Here is a 21,571-nt window from a genome sequence, read left to right on the forward strand (position 1 = left end):
TTCCAGGTGTGGGTGGCCCTGGACAGGCAGGTGACGCACAGAGGGGGTGGTGGCCGCAGAATAGAGGCCAAGGATTGGGGATGGTTCAGCCACATCGAGTGGGTTGTTCCTGTGCAATTAGACGAACTCGGGCATGCTCTTTAACGCTCATGTTGTATTACATTGAAACGCCATCTTCACCACCCTAAAAAGGTTCAAGTTCTTTATCAGCAAAGAAAACATAAACCGAACTCCTGAATCATTCGCAGTCATTTTTTATTCCAAACATGTATTTTTGTAAACCTGCATTCCCCAAACAGTGCAAGTGAATTAGAAGTGACTGCATAGACTTTAATACACGTGACCTTATGAGGAGGAACACCCCTCCCGCCCGAATTCCTCAACGGAAACGTACATGGATGCGTCAAGTTCTGGAAGTGAAGTTAGCGTGGGTGCCTGCCATGCAATAATCACTCTTAAAGCTTTTAAACTCACTCTGCCAGTCACACCGTGCACATTAGAATTCTAAAAAACATTAACAAGGTCTGAAATCTAGATCATTGTGCTATAAAGCGTTGCACCACATGGGAGATTTGTTCATTATCCCCACAATTTGCTGAAAATCAGAAGACATTCTAGAAGGTTCATTTTGGCCCTACTGGCTCTGTATCCTCCCTTCAACGATTCTTTGTTTCAGAAAATATTCTCCACTGTGTATATTATTGCTCTATATAGCAAACAAAACATCGACTAAAACTCTGCATACTTGGAGCATCTCCGAAATGACACTCATTTTCTGCCTTTTGTCTGTTAAAGGGCCATTTCCTCCAATAACAATCCTTTGCAGTGCCTCTAAATTTTGGGACGTTTGAATCAGGCATAGGTTCATCAGGTGTAGGTTTCACATGTAACCCATGCGCAGCTGTGTTCACTTGGTCATAATGCCTCATCCAAAAATAAAAGAATAGAATAAGCTTTTAAAAAATTACCATGCTTGGGTTCAACAGGTAGCATACAGCACACATATCACTTGAGGGATCCACTTCCGCATTGAAAACGAGTCCCAGATGTTTCCAGGAGACCTGTTGGTTTTCTGTTTGTTTTTAACCTCCTTGCCTTTGGCTCAAGAGCTGCAGGCTATGCATGACCCAGTGAAGAAGGACTTTCTATTGGATTTCCTACAAAGTTTACCAAAATTCAGAATGCTGATAAAATTGGTGATGATGATGGAACTTTCCTGAAGAATTGACTGGGAAAGCCTCAGCGACCTCAGTAGCAAGTGATTTTGGTTGTGTGTCTGCCAGTCACCATGAAGCTACTGGACCCACTCACTCCTATGAGTGTCCTCTTGTTTCTAAACTTCCTGGCTTCTTTGTGACAGGTCCAAGGCTCACTTTCGGGATAGTCCAAACTTGTGAGTCCCAGGTAAATTGAGCATAAGTGAATCATTTGTCAAAAAGGGGCATTATTTTACTGGATTTTTATAAAGGTCTTTTTCCATATTTAAAAAGCATCTCAATCATTCTGACCGTTGTTTAAAACCATAGTGAATACACGACTAAAAGTTAAAGTGGACTGAAATAATGCTCTGCAAGAGAATATCCTATAGGATTCCACAGTGAACTCATAGAAGCAGGAAAGGTGGAAACTGGAAGGCACTGTGGAATTTTAAAAGAATATTCTAGGGAAATAACAGACACACCAACTCATTGTGTCTGCTTTTCCTGAGAGGGCTCCGAGCTGGATGGAGCTGGTGAACCGCCCAAATTGAGAGAGTACTAATAATCTGCTTGACTTCTTTCTCTATCACTGTTCTAAATGGTTGACTCCTCCGTGCCTGCTGCCCCACCTGCTACTCAGCACGATCAGACAAGCAGAGGCACTGTCCTTCCCCAAACAGGTTCTAGAGTGGCTGCCAGTATTTGCTCCTGGTGATGCCATGTACGATTTTTTTAAAAACTGCCTTATGAAGTCTTAGTAATCTCCTGGGTATGTGCCCACTCATGTGGGTCTACCATTCGGAATCAACCAGAAACAAATGGATCCCAGCTCTGAGACTGCCCCCAGGAGCCTGCCCTTCCCCAGATGAGGCTTTCCCCTTGGCTGGCAGAACTGGGGGCCTGTGAGTCACCCTTCTACACTGTCACCAATGTGTCTGCACCCCTGCAGGAGGCTGGTTAGTGGCTGTAAATGCATGTGGCCAAAGCTGCTGATGGAGCCATCCCAAGCCTACTGCCTAAGAATCCTAAATGATTTATTAAAGGACGACATGACACAATGAACAAGAGTCCAGCAAAGGAAAGCTGCAAATGAGGTCTCATAAAGGAGTCCATCGCAGGAAGGCTTGCCTCCCCCAGGCAAAATGTGCTTGTGGTGTTCTCTGGGGAACCTAGCACCTAGCACAGTGCCTGACACACAGCAGGGACCCCATAAATATGATAAATGAGTGACTAAAACTCACTCAACACTGCTTTATTACTTCTGAGTAAACTCATAGGTAAACTCGGAGAACTGGTTTCTTTGCCTGCATTCGCACTGTAGCTACCTCTGTGTCTCCATCCCTCTGTCAGAACATCCTCAACCTCATTCTAAGATCAGTCTAGTTCATGCCGTTAATCCTCTGGGAAGCACGATACATTCATTATCTTCCTGTATCAGAGTCAATTGCATAAGAAATGAAAAGACACACATTCCATGCCAGGTTTGCAACGGCCCAGCACCCTTATAATTCTGCCAAAACTTTAGATATGTTTCTAAGTATTAGCCAAGTATGTGTATAGAAAGTCTGTCTCCCCTGAACTTGAGTTCTATGTCTTTTCAACAATGTTCACAGACCCATGGCAACATGTTAGCTTCCAGTAAGCAAGGTCCTATAAGAAAGATCCTTGGTCTTGTTTCTTGTTTCATGCCCATTTGATGTCCTCTGTACATACCTGGGGCTTGAGCAGGCTGTAATAAGCCATTAAGGACTCTGTTAGATCCTGCTTTTAGCCACATGTTCTCTCTCTTACCAGATGTTTATCCAGCAGTGGTAACAGCAGCCATAGCTGCTAACAGTTATTGAGTGTTCTCTACGGGCCAGGCGCTGTGCTAAGCATGCTACATCCATCATCTCATTGCCCTTTTAGGAAGTCACATTGCACTCAAAACTGGGCAGCACAGTGCGTCTGATAATAAACAGTGTCAAATAGAGACCTTGGATATTGAAGGCCATAACTGAGCATTCACACGTGCAGGGGCTGGGGGAGGACGTCAGTGCTACGCCCAGATCCCTGTGCATCATTTCTCTGTGCCTCCCCAGATTGGGGGTGCAGCTCTCCTTTAGAGAACTGCCTCTGAGCTACTGGAGCCATTTTGCCAGCAGGAACTGAGAGCAGAAACTTTACATCTCCCCCGGGTGCAAGAATACGAAAGCTCAGCTCCCTTGCCTCAGGTTGGGACAACTCTGAGGCATAAGTTATTCTCCAGAGCTCCCCTGCAGGATCACGCTGAAGCTACCCTCCACGGGACCTTTCCTGAAACGGCACCCTTCCCTGGCTTCCTTCCCCGTCCTGCTTCCCTCACTTCCTTCCTGATGTGCCCTGGGAACACTTCCTTAATAAGTTACTTGCATGCCAATCCTTGCCTCGGGATCTGCATCTTGGGAACCCCACTATTTTTTTTTTTAAATAAGGACAGGTTGAATGGTCATCTCTGGGAAGGAATCCGCAATTACCATTGGCTGGGATAGCAAGAGTGATAGAAATGGAGACCTCTGAATTCAAATTACCATGAAAAGGCAACACATCACAGCATTCAGATACAAGTCTTTGCTTGGTGGGCACTGATTTAGTCCTTGTGGTGCGTGGACTCTGATGCATGATGTCCACGATGAGATGCCATTCTGAGGTTTACCAGATGACCACCTGGCACTGCTCCAAGCTTTCATCTATTAATCCAAGGAGAAGGAGGATGAGATGTCTGCTATATAAAGGTGATGCAGAGCAGACCTGTTGCTAGGAATCAGGTTTTTCCATCCAAATTCCTGTTGGGAATCTTCCAACGAAAGGTACATATGAAAAAACACTTACAGTTCTTTAGCACATTACTTCAAACTTGACTCCAGGCAATAAAGATGTGAAATGTCTTAGGGGTCTTGCCACAACCACAGTTTATATGCAGCACCGCCGCTTGGTGGATTCATTACTCGAGGTTTCTTCAGATTATTTTCTCTGCAAGTCTTTTTTAACAGCAAGTTCCAAAGTACAATAAGATTTTTATCCTTTAAAATTTGTATGAATGTACATGTATTTCCAAGATTTCAGGCCAGATATCAGTGCTTGAGTGAATTATATAACTATTTAATAGAAATAATAAAACATCGATACAAATATAAAGACATAATCAGTATAAAAGGCTTATATTTATAAAAATACTTTTAACTAACAGTTTTCCCCTGAGGGTTGACCACGCATGTTGCATCCATAAATATTGCTCGGCTCTGTAGCCTGCTTTCCAAAGTTCAGAGTTCATCTTTAAAAGGAAGTGGTGGTGGCTTCAGTCATGTGACCTGGCCAAAGTGGCTGCCTCAGGTTGGCACCTGGGCTTAATAGAATGAAGAAGAGAACAGCATCAGTGGGGCCTCCGAAAAATCTGGAGAAGATTCTTTCTTCCAAATATGGAAGATACAAAGATCAAGGATGACAGGCGAATGATTGGGTCACGTGACTGGCGTGGCAGGTCACTGGTTTTTCTGGACCCAGTCCCAACTGTCTTCGTTCTCTTTCCGGTTCTTCTCAGCTTCAATAATTTCTTTGTACCTTCGGCGAAAGAAGCCCATCTGAAAGGCAGAAAGAGGAGAGGCTGGGTCAGACATGCTGGGGAATCAGCTGTTTGGTTGCAAGACAGTCTGGCCTAGGAGGAGGCATGACCCACACTGACAGTGCCAGGAAGGCTGGGAAAACTCCTCAGATTAGACCAGTTCAGAACAAGCTTTATGTGGAGCCACTTTTCAAAATGCCTGGACCTCCTGCACGCTATCTTACGGTAAGTTGTTTGTTCCTTGTAAAGTGCTTCTGGTGGAGTACTTCCCAAACTGTGTGCAGGGGAACACCAATTACTGAGAATTATTTGTAGGTGTTTGGGAGTAAAAAAAGAGTTTGGAAAATGACGCATTCTTTCTTTCTTTAAGAGAGTCATAATGTACAGTAGAACAGTAAAGGATCAAATAACCCCTCAGTAAAGGATCTAAGAAACCCAGGACTTGACACTTCCCAAGCTTATTTGGCTTATGATAAACCTATTAATATCCTGAGAGATATTAGCCATTGTGGAATAATTTGATAAGTACTGCTCTTAAATGATAGGCCTTCAAAGTGTCTGCAGATCTGAGTTCTATCTTGCTGTCCTCTAGATCTTTCTTGCAGACCTGTGAAACTCACGCTGCAAGTGCACCACAGCGGCAGTGTGTACCCCGCTCAGAGGCCGCTCGCCCTGATCCAGGATGGCAGTTTCCTTGAGCTTTGTTCGAAAAGATCTTGCCCTCTGATGTCTTTTGGCTTTTCACATATGGTAAGACAAGCTTCTAGTTTTTCTCACACAGTCATCACAGGCCAGGCATTTGAGCAACTTTTTGCAGCCCCAAGCTTACCTTTGCCTCCATGCTCAGGGAGACCTGGCATCTCTTGTTCTTTGCTCACCAGCATCAGTGGCCTGTTTCTGAGGCCAGAAATCCCTCCCTGCACCTGACCTTAAACATGACTGACTGGAGTGGGTGGACAGATACCCCAGCACCCCCTCACCTTGGGGGGAGCAACCTTAAGGTGCGTGTCCCACCAAGGTCTCCCAGTGGAACTTGCCCACAGTGGTAACCAGCTTAATAACACATCCTTTATTGGTTTCCTTCTCTTCCCTGTCTCGCTTCCTTACTCCCCCATGAGTGTTTCCTGAGACCATCTTTGAAATAAATTACTTACCCTCCAATCCTTGTTTAATCCCCTTGAACAGGGGAATTGAAACAGACACATACACTGGGTCTGCTGCTGGGAGGCATGCTGCTCTGCAGGTTTATGGTACAACACTATCATTAGCTTCTAATTTCCACAGTCATATTTGAAAACCCTCATGACTAGTGATCTCTGCAGTCTGCTGCCAACAACGAATGTACATATAAAACCTGTCCTAAACAAATCATAAGCAAACCTAGCTCTCGTGGGCACACCTAACTTCTTTGTTGTCTGCACATTTGTGCTCATGTTCCTTCACTATGAGCCAAGCATCCAGTCACCCTGATGGTCATGAGCTCTCCCAAAGAGGGGAAAGCAGGTGGGGATCAGGATTTGTCTTGCTGCACCATCTTCCTATCCCCGAAGGGGGCTTATTGGCCCAACCAAAGATGAGAACTGTCCAAGAGAGCTGCCAAGAAAGAGCCAATCACATGCACTGCCAAGGAAATCCTGCGAGTTTGCTCTGAGGGGAGTCAACCAAACAGTGCAGTCTGAACAACTGGGGAGGAGGAGAAGCTTTCTTAGAACAGCTTGCAAGGGTTTTGTGTTCTGAGCTTCGACGCTCAAGTCCAGTTTTGTGGCAGGCAGGCAGACACTGAGTTCCGAGTGTTTTTAGCCCCTGAAGTTTCTTCTCAGCATAAGACCACATCTGTCAGAACCCCACTTTCCGAGGCCCCCCGACTTTTCTCTCCTCAAACCTCTCCCACCTTCTCCTCTCTGCAAGGGATGTGGAAAGGGTGTTTGGCCTGAAGGGTCTGGATAATTAGAAAAAGGTCGTTGTTGTCTCCTCAAAGCACAGCCAAGAAGGCCACAAAAGCAACCCAAGACTTAATCGAAATGTCTAACTAAGAAGTTACTGCTTGAAACATCATTCTTCAAAGATAAAGATGTGGTTGACTGGGTAAATATGTCACATGTACCTTCTGAGCTGAGGAGAATTGTGAAAATAAGGCTGGATACAACACGGAGATAAGATTCTTTACCACATACTCTGCCTGCTGATGGTGTAATGTTTCCGTAATCCCAGGTTACTCATGTTTAATTCCAGAGAAGTAACATACTTCCACTGGGGCGCTAATCAAGCAGAATTCTAATTGTCTGCTCCCTTGTTATCTTCTGCATTTGTCTTAGGACTCCTTGAAGGCAGGATTTGTCCATTTTTATCCCCAGTGCTCAGCATCTCGCCTGTACGTAGTACCAATGATAAACTGCGAAAATGTCCACAATTCTTCATTCCCCCTGTATCCAAGCCCTTGAGCATGTGTAGCAACTCCCATCCTGAGGCAGATCTACTTCCCACACCTTGAATCTGCACTGTGACTTGCTTTGATAACTGGATACAATGGAGGTGATGTCGTATCAATTCCCACTTAGGCCTCAAGAGGCCTCGCACCTCTGCTTACTTCCTCAGAACGCTGCCCGGCCTCCATGTGGACGAGTTTATTCTAGCCTGCTGAAAGATGAGAGTCCACCCAGCTGAGGCCCTCCTAGACCAGCCAACACCCAGCTGCCTGCAGATGTGAGTGTGAGTCCAGCTAAGACTCAAGAACCACCCTGTTGAACTCAGTCCAATTCGCCAACCCACAGAATTGTGAGCTATAATAGATAAGCAATAGACTCTTGTTGCTTTTAAGCCACTAAACTTTGGGGTGGTGTGTTATGCAGGACGAGTTAACTGATACAGCACTCGATATTTTTTGTCTGACTTACTGAATGAACCAATACCCATAGGAATGCTGGTAGAGCGGCAGCTGACAGGGTTCTGGACATAAAGAGTATCTCTGTACTGCTGAAGAGCATCATTGTACTTTGTGCTGCTGAACGTACTTTTCTTCTTCACCTCTAGGAAGGACAAAGGTCGGCTCCCTTTCTCATAGCTGTGCTAGAGCAAGGATTTGATAGAGTGTGTACAAACAATCCAGCCAGGACTTAGAGCACCTGAACTAATTCTCATACGTGGCTCTCGTGTGCTCATGTTTTATGTATGTCACACTTCTTACCAACACAGTGAAGGTGCCAGCATCTCCTGCAGGCATCCAGAAGCAAGCTCTTTTCTCTCAAGTGCAGTGGTGTCAGCACGAGGCCTGAAAATCACCCCCAAGCCCCAGCAGTGACTGTAGAGCTGCTCTCAGAAACAGCCTTGCAAACTCTATGCCCCGATCCAACACTGCAGGCTCTCAAGAGCCCCGTTCCCAGCATGACCTGTGTGTAGTCTCTTGGATGGGAGGTTGGAGCTGCCACTAACATTTGTCCTTCTTTGGAACCCAAAGACCATTTCCCAAAACACGATCCACTCTCATGGCTAGGGAGTGCTGGGTACAGTAGTGCAGGCTGTGCACTGCATACGAGGAGCAGGGTGCACGCACATTGCAGGTATCATAGATATGTAAATTTATTACAACTATTTCCCAGCAGAGGGCAGTAAAGTGTCTTTTCCAATAAAGATTTTTTGAATTTTCTGACAGATAGAAGGAAAGCGTCTTGAGGAAGGGGTGCTGTTTACTAGTTTGCATAAAGGTGCCGTATGGTCTAGTTGTAGTCCTGTCAAACTAATATTGTTTCTCACATGATCAAACTAATTCTAGTTCAGAAAAGGAGAATATCACCTTTTTGTTTTTGGAGCTGTTTTTGTTCAGCCTTTTGATAAAGAATCCAAAGCCCAAGGCTCTGAGTTACCAGGTAATGGTCCCTGGAACAAGCGTGTCATCCTAGGCCTGCCAGGTGCCAGAGGTCCTCCTCAGAAGAGTCGGATGGGAGAGACGTGGCATATGGAGCCGAGTCCTGCTCACTCTCCAGCTACCCACCCCCTGGACCACAGCGCAGGGTCAGTTTTTGGCTCTGAACACCAGGGTCTTTGTCTCTGCCCAGGAGACGGATGGCATTCTCAGACCTCTCCCAGCCGTGGAACACAACAATGGCTTTTCCTGTTGGTCCCCAAAGCACACTTGACACTGCAGCCTATGGTGCACACAGCTGTGTACCTAGGACTCACGCAAAGAATGAACAAGGCACAGAGTCCTTGCCTGGTGTCCGTTTTTCACAAATATTTTTTGGAAAGTGTTGGAAAATTGAATTTTCAACTTTTATAATAAAGTATGGATAAATTATAAAGTGTAAGGAACTCCAAAATTCTTAAAAATTAAGATAAAACAAGACTTCAAAGACATTTCTCTCCTGCAAGGGCCTCCCATAGGCATATACTCACATTCTCGTTAGCGCTCATAGTTACTTTGGGGCAAACCTTTGAGTAATGTTGGGCAAAGCTGTTTTTGTGGCCAGCCAAGCCCACCCTGAGGGTGCTGGGAAATGATTAGTGATGAGTTTAAGCTGGACCCTTAGCAGCCCCACACTCAATTCCAATCCAATGAAGTCAATGTTTTTCTGCACTTTTTCTGGAATCTTCTAGGGCTTGCTTTGCCACTTGAGGGGCAAAAGGCTCTGTTTATAATGGTTCTGTCTGTAGCAGGGGAAGCACTCATGGAAACCCTAGAGGAGGAGAGACTGAAGCCAAGCTTTGCTCAGCTGTAAGCTGAGGGAGCAGTGTGCTTTCTGGCTTTGTGTGTGCTGGTCCTGATAGGGGCTTGCCACCCCAGAGAGCAGCTCACTGAACCCTCCTGACAGACTTACACCATTTTCTGATATAAACTTGTATCAAAAGCAGCCAGAAAACTAGAGAAACAGCAGATTTCCCCTGAAAAGCCCTAATTAGGGGGGTGCTGCCTGAGGCATGAGGCCTAGGAGGAAACAAGGCCTGACCGAGTTCTGGGGTCTGCAGGGCTGCAGCAGCAGCCTCTCCTGCCCAGCCCACTTTGGGGTGACTGAGGGGCTGGCAGCATAACTCCTTGGCATCTGGTCTCTTGTGAGATCCCCTCCCCCTCCTTCCCTGGCCCTTGGGCTGCCTCCTGTTTCTGGGTCTCTTCAGTGACTTGATTATTTACATAGCATGTCTCTGTCTCGAGATTTCGACAGTGCAACATCAGCCCAATATTTACTTCCAAACATAAATAAGTCCCCACTGAGAGTCTCTGGCACATGGTTTTGATTGAGGCAGAGTGAAGGGTGTCTGTGCGTGTGTGCGCTCTCACGTGCGCCTGTGTCTGCTCGTTTTCTTTTTCTTCGGGGGGTGGGAAGCAAGGATGGGTTCTCACAGCCTGGTTGGAGGGAAGGTGATAACCCTAAAGACCCGTGCAGGGGCTGCCAAACCTTACACAGTCTCTGAGCCATTTCACAGATTTATTTTTCTAAGTGTTTCTGCTTGAGGTCAGAAGTAAGGCTCTCAAATAAAAACCATGAGCCCAAAGCCAGTCCTAAGGCAGCAGGCTCTTGGAACAGCCCAGCTGACTGGAGGCAGCCCTTCTGTGAGGGCACCCTGCAGCCTGCCTCTTCACCACTCGTCAAAGGGAAGAGCTAGCAGGTCCTGGGCCTTTGGGGAAGAGACTGGTCACAGGGCTGGCAAGGCAATGGCACTTCGCTTTGCCCCAAGTCATCTTGGCTTGCAAAGGGTCTGAGGGGAGGGAGAGGAAGCTTCCTTGGCTGAAAGCAGTAGAGCATGCGGAGTTTTTCTCCTTCACTGAGTGGGGGTCTGTGTGTTTTGGCAAACTGCACGAGGGAGAGGGGAGAGGGAGAGAGGAGGGCAAGGAGAGAGAAGCCTGGGGCTCCAAATGAGGCTTTTTCTTCTAAGGGAAAAACATCCCAGCATCTTCACTCTCATACCACGTGACTCAGGCTGGCTTAATGAGTTGAAGGCATTCCTTAAAGATGCAAGTTACTTACAAGATTGTTACCCTTACTGTACCTCTGAACAAGTGACCTTTCTTCTCATAAACAGGCCTCTATGACTGTCTTGAAGAGGTACCAGGCCTAGGCCCAGGCCGCTTCAAACCTAGTCAGGGGCTAAAGGAAAGGAGAGGGGACTCATTTGGATTTTTCCCCTTAAAAGAGTTTCGTGTTTCAAAGTTTTCTTCCTGCACGGTGGTTTGGCAGGCTACTGTGATCCTTGCACATAAAGTTTAAATTATGGCTCCCAGTGTCTGCTAACATCCCGGCTTTGGGAAAGCTGATTAGGATCCATTTCAGTATCTGAAGAAGGGTCTGGTTAGCTCTGGGCCCTTGTTGTGGATTTTGTGCCAGAGCCAGGGCCTGCTGCCGCCAAGAATGAGAGAGTGCCTGGGATGCCAGCAGGCGGACCTTCTGGAAGGCCCCGGGGTCTGCCTGGAGTCAGAGGCAGAGGAGGAGGCTGAGTGCTGGGCAGGGAGCCTGGAGCTCCACTCTGGAAAAGGCTTGTGCTGACCCCATAAGGTGCTTCTCTCTTAGACAAGCAGTGCATGATGGGAATGTTAGTTGTACCCCAGTGATGTGCAGGAGGGAGCTGGTGGCGCAGCTCCTTCACCTGGCTAAGTCCTGCTCACCCCTCAGGGCATGTCTGGCTCAGCCACCATCTCTGGTCACTTCACTGCTTTTCCCAGAGGTCTTGAAGACTGAGTGAAGGCTCTGTTGCTGACCTCTGTCCCTTTGCCCCCAGCTGCCACCTACTAGCGATCCAATACTGTTTTTGCTGAATGAAGGCACTGGCCATCTTGCAAGTGTAAAGCATGCTGGCCCACAGGCTGGTGTGGCATAAAGAATGCATCAGCTCAGCCAGCTGTTTTGTTCTGTTTTCAGTACCATGCCATGATTTATGTGACACATTTGTGGGAACAACCATTTTTGGCTCATGAGCTCAAGGCAATGGCAAGCAACCGCAGGCAGCAGGGTCAGGAGCAACTCTAAGGGAGCTGCAAGAGGTGTGGCCCTATAAAGGGAAGAGGACTTGAGCACTGCCCACCTGTCTTCGAAGACTCTAGGGAAGTGTTTCCTAGTCAGTGGTGGCAACTGGGTACCACTTAGTGGCTTTCCTTGTGAGGGGAATTATGTGTGAGATATGATAATAAGCCAGAAGCAGTAAGACCTCCCAAATAACTCAGATATCAGGCTGGACTTTAAGCCCATTAATCAACAGATTTCTGAGCACTGGACTGTCAATGTGACATTACATCTCTATTTAATATATATTATGCATCATTCTTAGGTCATAGACATAGGAATCAGAGTTGACAAGAGGTCTGTAGTTGAAGTTTTAGGAATATGTAGGTCTTCAAAATAATCCTACATTTCATTTGCCCTTCTCAAAGTCCTATGAAGTCACCATATTTAGTTAGGCCTTTAGGAAAGAAAGTATTTTTCTGAAAGAAACTCCCTCCGCCAAGCTCCTTACTGCATTATAGCTTTGCCTGAACAGCCTACCCATCTGCATGTTGAGTGCGTTCATGAACACTGCACCAAAGGAACTCAGTTGTGATTTTATCTATGATACAATGGAAGAGAGATGAGGTTTCCTCCACTTTAAAACAACAAAATTTCTGGTTAGGCAAATCTTCCTTTGTAATATTGACTTTTAAAGAAAAGATTAAGATTTTGCTCATATTTCCGAACATCACGTATGTAGCAGATAAAAGACGGCCACAAACCCTTCGCCATTCATCCATTAAGAGGCAGGGTCTCTTTCTGCTCCCTTGAATCTGGGTTGGTGTGTGACTGCTTTGACCAACAGATACGGCGGAATGATGCCATGCCAGTCACAGAGGGTAAGCCACTCTTGCAAGGCCACATAGCTGGCAAGTGTGACAGCCAGGGTCCTAGTCCACAGCTGGCAGCCTGGGAAGCCTGTGCTCTCAGTTACACACTGTATGCTACCTTTCATTCCTTTTCATTCCCCTGGGGTGGGGCTGGGCAGAGGAATGGTGTCATCTGCTCAGTTTCTGGAGAAGTTACTGCACAGCACTCACCACCCTCAATTAGGTTTACAGCTCACTGTACTAGATTGTGAGGTGTTCAAGCAAGGGAAGAGTCACAATCATTGTTGCATCCAGGTGCCTAACTCAGTGTTTGGTTCAAAGCAAGTGTTCAGTAAATGTGAGCTGAATTAAATATTGCTCTTGGATGATGAGCAAAGCTTTATTGACCCACACGGCGTCACTCAACAGCTTCCTCAAAGCTTTTTGAGACCCTTTTCCTCCACCTCTTTGGCAAAGGCAGCCCTTGTCTGGGTTAAGGACCCCTGACAGCCACCGCTCTGCTCTCTCTCCCAGGCCATGGCAGAAGGTGATATCTGCCTTCTCAGGTCCCAGCAGCTTGGATCACACACAGCTGAGTGACCTCAGAACACAACACAACAGAACACAATAGCCACCTCCTGTAACCAAATTCTTTAAGCAAACACAACAGAAGCAAAGCTAAGCAGATAGCAGGTGGAAGGAGCCTGTGCTTAGGAGATGGGCCACTCCCGAGTGGCAGAGCCAAGTGGGGTGGCCACAAGCAGGGCATACATGCCATAAGAGGGAATGGGGCATGACCACCATGTTTCCTACTCTGTGTCCCTATCTGCTCCCTTGTACCCAGCTGTGGATGACGGCATTTCCTCTCATCTCAAATGTCCATACAAAGGCAGAAGGAAGGAATACACAGACACATACACAGAAACCCCCCGCCCCCGCCAAAGCCCTTACTGTTTTTTCAGATCCCAAACACTGAGCTGGTTTTGTTCTCCACCCACAGACCCGAGGCCGGCTCAGCAGGAAGGAGTTGGAGTTGGAGAAAAGGGAGAATTAAGAATCTATCTGGCCATGCAGACTAAACAAACAACAAATTGGCACATTTTTTTTTTTTAGGAAGATTAGTCCTGAGCTAACATCTACTGCCAATCCTCCTCTTTTTTGTTGAGGAAGACTAGCCCTGAGCTAACATCTGTGCCCATCTTCCTCTACTTTATATGTGGGACGCCTGCCACAGTGTGGCTTGATAAGCAGCACATAGGTCCACACTTGGGATCCAAACCAGGAAACCCTGGGCCGCCAAAGCAGAACAGGTGAACTTAACCACTGTGCCACTGGGCGGGCCCCTGGCAGATTGTTTTTAAAAAGTAATATCCACTCCTGGAAAATATACAGAAAAATGGGCACTTTAACTTTTCAAGAGGGCAATTTGCAATATGTAATAAGAGGGTTAAAAAATATGTTTCTTTTGACTCAGTAATTCCATTTCCAGGGTTTCATCTTAAGGATGTAGTGAAGAATTTGTGCAAATATTTGGCTCCAAGGATATTCACTGTGGCACTGTTAAAAGAAGTGTGAAACCAGGAGCCACCTAAATTCCAACATCAGAGGACTGGATGAGTAATCCGCAGACATCTACAGCCTAAGACAGTGCTAGAAATGGGCTTTTAACGATGTGGAAAGATGTTCACAATTTTGTGTTCAGAGAAAAATAGGCTGCAAAATAGTACATGGGATGTCTGAAAAGCATGGGGGCATAAGATAAACTCATTTTCAAGTAATATGCTCAACATATTTATCTTCAACTTCCAAACACTTTTTCAGGTGAAATATCTTTAAATTTAAAGCAATCAGTCCAAAAATTGTCAATCTAAAAAATGTACAATAAAAATACTATTTTTCCTGTATTTCTAGACTTCTTGGATACTCTGAAGTGTATTTATTACAGTTTTTTCAGATTAATAATTGAACCCACTGTTTTAATTTTAGAAGTGCTGAGCCTGAAAATAAATTGAACATATTACTGGAAATTTTAACATACTGTTAAAAAATAAGTGGATGCTATGCAAATGCCTGGTCTACGTCTATTATGCAGAGAAAAAGGTCAGGAAAAGACAACACTGTGCTCACCATGGTTATTTCTGGGATGTGGACTCCTGAGTGTTTTATAACTTTTTTCTCCTTATTGATATATTACTGTTTGACCAATAAATACAAATTATTTTGTAACCCGCCCCCCCCCCCCAAAGCTAATTATTTGAATTTAAAGCATCCATCCACAATAATGTGAGAGGCTGTTTCCACCTGCCCCTGAAACCTGGAACAGTGGAAAAGCAGGGGTTTGGTGTCAGGAAGTCCCATCTACAGTCCCTGGAGTGTCCTAGGAGCTGGCGACAGTGGAAACAAGAACAGACATGGGCCCCACTCACCTGGAACATCACTGTCCAGTGGAAGAGACAGACCTCCATCAGGCAATGACTCTGAAACCATTACTGATGAACATAGAGGATTTGAAGTAAAAAGACTCTAGATCTCTGAGAAGAGAACGTGAGGCAAAGAACCCATCCTAGACTTGGGGGTGAGGACAAGCCTTTCTCCTTGAGACAGTAACAAGAGGCAAGACATGAAGGATGAGCAGGGGTTCCCTGGCGAAGGAGGCAGGGCAACCTACACCCTGGGTCACCATGGGGTTGGGAGAACTTACGATGCAGCTACCCAAGCAGTGCTCAAGACTCGTACCCATACCTGAGTCTTCTGGGCAGAAATCTTTTTCATATTCCTCAGGGGAAAAGAACAAAGAGTTGCTCTGTAGTTTCTTTTCTTGTTTTTTCTTAAAGTAAATGGCAAACCACTCCAGTCTCAGCTGTTACTCCCCAAGTTTCTGTTTTGGAGTTAGGCTCTCACCGTCCTATGTTAGGACTGGTGGGAAGGCAGGAAAAGAGGAGAGTCAGAGTTTTGTTCTCTCTCTAAAGCAGTCCAATACTCAGCAGTGAATGGCCTCGAGAGGAGCCAAGATTCCATTCATTGCTCTTCCTCCACTGTACCTGCACCATGAAGGAAGCTCCACCAGAAAACCTCTTCCAAGGAGCTCTAACCTTGGCAAGGCAGGAGGGCTGGCAGCCACCAGAGGGGACTCCATGGGGACCTGCGGTTGCCAGACTCACCTTCCAGAGCAGTACAGCCAGCAGCAGGAAGATGAGGATTCCTACCAGCAAACTTATGGCAATGATCCATCCCACGACGTAGCCTCGGGGCTCCAGGTTATGCAAGGCCTCGAAGACCACCTAGGAGGCAAAGCGAAAGAGACAATGTTTCCCAAATGGAAGTTCCCATAGCATGATGGAGCCCAGCCTGGGCTTGACATTTGGAGCGAACCAGAGAGATGTGTCCAGACTGTTATTACTAAAGGATGGACTCTGTTGAGTGATTTCCTGGTTGTAGACTGATGGATTTTTCACTAGGATCTAAAAAGGCACTTGAAATCCAAGCCCCAGTTCTTCAAAGGGTTGTAATGCTGACAAGCCTGATTTAAACATCAGGAGGGGAACAAAAGTGTGGTGAAAAACTTAGAGGATGCACTATATTCTTGATTCAGAGCAGACAACAAGTCTCCCCTTTACTATTGTTTTGAAACAAAAGATGTGGGTGTGCCCTCCATATGAGACAGCAGTGCTTCTTTCCAAGTGTTCAGCTCAGTGTGTAACTTAGTGCGATTATTTGATCAATGCCAGTTTCCCCAACAGATTGTGGACTCCACAGGGGCTGGAACACAGTCTGTCTTGGGTCTCACGGCAGTGCCTAGCACACTGAAGGCACTCACTCAAGGAGCTGTGCTCCAGTTTCCAATGGGAGCCATATGCAATCAGAGCCCATATCTCAGTGAGGCAAGTTTTCCCGATTCTTATGGAAACTCAGTGGTGAGCTGGAGCTGGCTCACTTAGGCTCATGACAGCCAGCCATGTGCATCTCTTCCCAACTCCACATCTAGTGACATTGCAATGGTAGTTTGAAATGGGCCATGGTGGGAGTATTTACACCACAGAAACTGGAAACAAACCAGGGCTCCACTACCCTCCTGCCAGAGGACTGATGGCTTAACATGTATAGCTCAACACTGACTGTACCCTTTTGCTCTGCTTTAGCTCCACTGGTCATGGTAAAGTTCAGTTTTGTAGAATTCAGAAGCATCTATTGTGTTTTCTGCTGCCCAATAACCCTTCCTAACACCCCGCTGTCACATTCAACCTCCTCACTGCTAAAGAGACAAAAATCCCAGCTCCGGGCAGTCATTGTCTCCCTTGGCTGCAGAGAGGTGTTGGTCCAAGCTGTGCCGTGTCCTTGGAATCCCCATTTGGGGAGGGTCTATCTAAACCTAGCTCAACCCTGGGGGCCAGCTGATGTTCTGCGTCTGCCAGGAAGCTGCACTGATCACCAGAGCCCAGTGGTCCTGCCCCTTGCTCAACCCTCAAGTGGTGACTGGGCACAGCACTGACTGGATACTGCCCAGTACTGTTATGTTACCCTTTTAGGGTCTGGCTCCCATCTCTCTCTAACATTTCTCAAATGCTCCTCCATGTCAGGTTCTGCGCTTTTCTTGTAATCTCTTGTCTAGTTCACACAACCACCCCATGAAGTATTCAACACCCATTTTACAGAGGGAGATATGGAGGCCCAGAGAGGACAAGCAATTTGCTCTGGACAATGTAGCTTAAGTGCAGAGTCAGAATTTGAACTCAGGTCTAGCCAACACCAAACTCTCAAATCTGAGCTTGTCACCACCACACTACGGAGTGCCTTGCTGATGGCGGCTCTTTCTTTAAAGACTATCTGTTGATTAAATGGATCATTTATTGTCTCTTCCCAGGTGATAAGGAACGAAAATGTGACCACTTCTATTTCACCGTGTCCATTCCCACAGCTGGGGTAGGAGGGTGTGTGTATGTGCTGGGGGGAGGGGGCGGATGGTCATTCAAGAGGCAGATGGGCTGCCACAGTCTCACCTGCAGATCCTGAACCTAGAACATTATCTCAAGGGAAATTGGGCAGAGCAGAAAACATTCCTTCCTACATGGGGACAAATGGAAGAAAACTGCCTACAGGACACAGTAGTCACTGTGGGAGTAGAAATGAGGCCTCTTTGCAGCACTACTCACTAGCTGTGTGACCTTAGGCAAGGTATTTTACCTCTCTGAGCCTCGTTTTTCTCATCTTCAAAACAGGGGTAGCACAGCACCTCCCCAGAGAATTCAAGGATAATGCACATAGAGCCCCCAGCACAGCACCTGACAGAGCCCACCCATGACAAATGGCGGGTGCTCCTATTAGCATCATCATTGCTGGCAGGGAGATTTTTTTGAGTTTGTGCATGATTGGCTACTTTTTAATTTTTAAAAACTCTTTTTTGACGTCTCCATATACATAGAGACAAGCGTACGTAACCTAAGTGTGCAGCTCACTGAGTTTCCATCTACTGAATGCTAAATGCACCTGTGTAACCAGCTCCCAGATCAAGAAACAGAATGTGACTAGCTCCTCCAAAGCCCCCTTCACACTCCTTTCCAGTCACACCTCTCACGCTGACTTCTAAGAGCCTGGGTTAGCCCCACCTGCTTTTGTCCTCTTGCTAACTGGAGTGTGAACTCCTGCGTCTGGCTTCTTTCTCCTCACATTAAGTTTGGGAGATTCATCCAGATCGTAGCATGTTTATTCTTGTTGCTGTACGGTATTTCACTGTGTGAATACACCACAGTTTATCTATCCATCCTACCCATTTAGGGGCCATTACAAAGAGTGATTTTCAGGCCATAGGCAATCCTGAAGGAGGAATACTTGGGGGCGGGAGGTGGTGGGACAGAAATGGGCTCTAAAGTCTGTCGTCATAAGCCCACTGTTTTCTACCTGGTTCTGATTAGAGATTCTTGTGTTTAAAGTCAGATTCATGCCTTTGAGTTCTTTCCCCTAAAAAGCTGCGGATCGAATCACCTCCCACCTTCTGAGTCTCCCGTGGTGTCTTGTACAGACTACTCAGGAGGCACCATGGCCAAGCGGCATGACCTGAGGCAACCAAGATATCACTCTCAGTTTCCTCCTCTGTGAAATGGAGGTCTGAAAGGGAAAATAAGGTAGGTTTGTGAAAGCTCCTGGTGTGTGGACGTGTAATAAGAGTCTGCTCAGCCTCCTTGTTGGCAATGAATTGCTGAGACAGGCTGTGAGCTCAGTGGGGTCAGCTGTAAAGCCGGTTAAGAGTATCTGCTACAGTTTAGTCTGGCAAATTCCAAAAGAATGCCCTGTCACTTCCCCGGAATGTGTGTTTAATCTTTCTTATTTTTAGTGATGCCATTCATCTTCTTGGACGTGTGCTTTACGCTTTGGCAGAGCTGGTTCCCGCACATCACGACTCTAATAAACACATTGTGGGTGATGATCTGAGCATCCTGCACAGATCCTGTAAGAAGTCACATTTTCGATAAAAACCCAAAGGCAGGAACAGCAGCATGGACTCCGTGGAGAGTCAAGAAGTACTGACAGGTCATGTCTCTCCCATTGACAAGCGGGTGATCCTGGCTAAGCCCCTGTACCTCTTTAAATACCTTTCCTCTCCATTCTCTTGTTTCCATACTCAGTCACTGCCCCAGTTCAGGTCTGGTCTTCTCTCACCAGCACTACTTCAGGAGCCTTGGAGTGGCCTCCCTGCTACTAAGAGTTGTCTTTCTAAAGCCCAGGTCTCATCAGCTCGCTTCTCCACTTACACTATCAATGGCTTCCCTTATACTGAATACAGAATTCAGGGTACCAGGCTCTTCACAATGTGGCCTCCTTCCTACCGTTCCATCCCCTTGCAGGACATTCATTCACATTCTAGCTGGTTAGAGTCGTCTCCCCTGTGAGACCTGCGGTCTCCAGTCTCTCTGCAGGCTGCTTTCCACCTGGAATGCTCTTCCATTCATGTCCATTTGACAGACTCCAATACTGCGCATCTTAAAAATGTTCAGACCCTTTGATCCATTAGTTCTGTACTTGAAAATTTACTCAAAGAAACATAAAACACAGAAAAAGTTTTATATTCAAATATGTTCACTGCAGAACTGTTTATATTGGTAAAGAATAGAAATATCCTAAATGTCTAACCATAGGGCAATAATTAAGTAAATTATGGTCAATCACAAAGTAGAACACCGCAGAGCTATGAAAAATGATAATATATCTGGCTGTCAAAGTGTAATTTTCAAAAGTTAAAAACATACAAATATATACATACAAATACATAGTGAATATACTTTAAAGATTTATTTAATTCATTATTAAGCAGGATGGCAAAGCTACTTCGAAGAAGGATCTGAAAATGTGTGTAGTCACAGAAGAAAAAAAGAATGCTGAAATCAGATAGAAAACTGGTTAATACTGTATAGGGCAATAAACTATAACCTTTAGGATTATATTTCCTGCCAGACAGAAATCATTTTCATCTTAACTGGCAAAAGGCATTGATAACTTATCAGTCTCCTACAAGTTAATATATAACTTCACAGAATCTGGGCCCTAGAGAGCTAGGCAGGCCTGTTAAACCTTGTCTCAAATTTTCATGTGTGCAAGGATCACATGAAGAACCTTGTTAAAATGCAGATTCTGAATTCGTGAGTCTGGGAGGGGGGCCCGAGATTCTACATGTCACATAAGCCTGCTGGTGATGTCAGGGCTGCTGTTCCAGGACCACACTTTGAGTAGAAAGGGGCTAGGGAATGTTCCAGTGAGCCATCGAAAGTACATGCAATCATCTTTTTGACGGATTTCCAAGTTTTAAGTACTTTTGAAAACACAATAACATGATAAAAATGATAAGTGATAAAGTGAAAAGAAAATCAGCATATCAATTTAATATCTAGAAGACTTCAACTGTCTAGACAAACGGTAGGAAATTTTAAAAGTACATAGGCGTTTTTTAAGATTATGAGTACTTTTTCTCTTTTCTATTACCAAATCTATTACCAAGATTTTATTTTTCCTTTTTCTCCCCAAAGCCCCCCGGTACATAGTTGTGTATTTTTTTAGTTGTGGGTCCTTCTAGTTGTGGCATGTGGGATGCCGCCTTAGCGTGGCTTGATGAGCTGTGCCATGTCTGTGCCCAGGATTCAAACTGGTGAAACCCTGGGCCACCTGCAGCAGAGCGCGCGAACTTAACCACTCGGCCACGGGGCTGGCCCCTTAAGATTATTTTTTAACTGAGCATTTCAAAGCCAGATTTTAGAAAAACTTAAAAAGGGAGATTCTGCTCCCATATCTCCTCTCCCAAGAAGCCTGATCTACTCCTCTCTTTTCAGCAGAATTAATCATTCTCTGAGCTGTCGGAAACAGCAATTTTCAACCTCTTTTATCAGAGAAAACCTACAGTAGCATCCTGATGTATATAATAGAAAAAAGTGGAGATTCTCTGGTTGTAAAGAAGGTTGGCAGTCAGAGCCCAGCCTGCTCAGTCTCCCTTCCCAAGCCTGTCCCTCTGTACCCCAGCAGCCCCTGAACCAACTCAGGGAACCCACAGCTCCACAAAGCTTAGTTTGAAAACCGCAGCTGAGCACTCCATAGTCCCAGCTCTAAGTCCTTCCCACTCTGTAAGGTAGTGATGTATCTTCCTGTTGATGGACTCCAGTACACTGTGAATTCTTACAGAACAAGGGCTCAAATTGCACGTTCCCCTGTCACCTAAACCAAGGTAGTGATTCCTTATGTGATTCATGAACACATAAATTAATAAATGAAATGTCCGTTCTGCCATAGCCTTAGATGAAGCATCAATAGGATTCAGTCTGCAACAAAAGAGATGATGGGATCTGAACCTGGAGTCTCTGAGTGTGCTTCTCTTCTCTCTACTTTAAAAAATATATTTGCAAGTGTTATTTCTTTTGGGAGAGTCCTGGCCATTCATCCATCCCTGTGCGCAGTACCCCCCATCTGTCTGTCCACCCATCTGTGCATCCACCCCATTTGTCCATCTGTCTGTCCACCCGTTCAACAAATGTAGCA

General features: G+C 45.9%; 1 protein-coding gene and 1 long non-coding RNA gene across 3 annotated transcripts in view; one reads left to right on the forward strand and one right to left on the reverse strand.

The window, feature by feature from the left end:
* Positions 1-238: 238 nt before the first annotated feature.
* The window catches only part of ITGA9 (integrin subunit alpha 9), a 332,491-nt gene continuing 311,158 nt past the window's right edge, over positions 239-21,571 (reverse strand). For both annotated transcript variants that reach the window (XM_044754042.2, XM_070493860.1), the window contains exons 27-28: positions 15,718-15,837; positions 239-4,798 (exon numbers count right to left, since the gene is read on the reverse strand). In XM_044754042.2, the coding sequence (XP_044609977.1) occupies positions 4,700-4,798; positions 15,718-15,837 (219 nt within the window). In that variant the 3' untranslated portion in view covers positions 239-4,699. The remainder of the gene's footprint in view (positions 4,799-15,717; positions 15,838-21,571) is intronic.
* Positions 4,758-9,069, forward strand: LOC139041499 (uncharacterized). The gene is made up of 3 exons (XR_011496777.1): positions 4,758-5,004; positions 5,372-5,529; positions 7,375-9,069. It is a non-coding gene; the product is annotated as an uncharacterized lncRNA (long non-coding RNA).

This window comes from Equus asinus, chromosome 21 (assembly GCF_041296235.1).
Source record: "Equus asinus isolate D_3611 breed Donkey chromosome 21, EquAss-T2T_v2, whole genome shotgun sequence".
Lineage (NCBI taxonomy): Eukaryota > Metazoa > Chordata > Mammalia > Perissodactyla > Equidae > Equus > Equus asinus.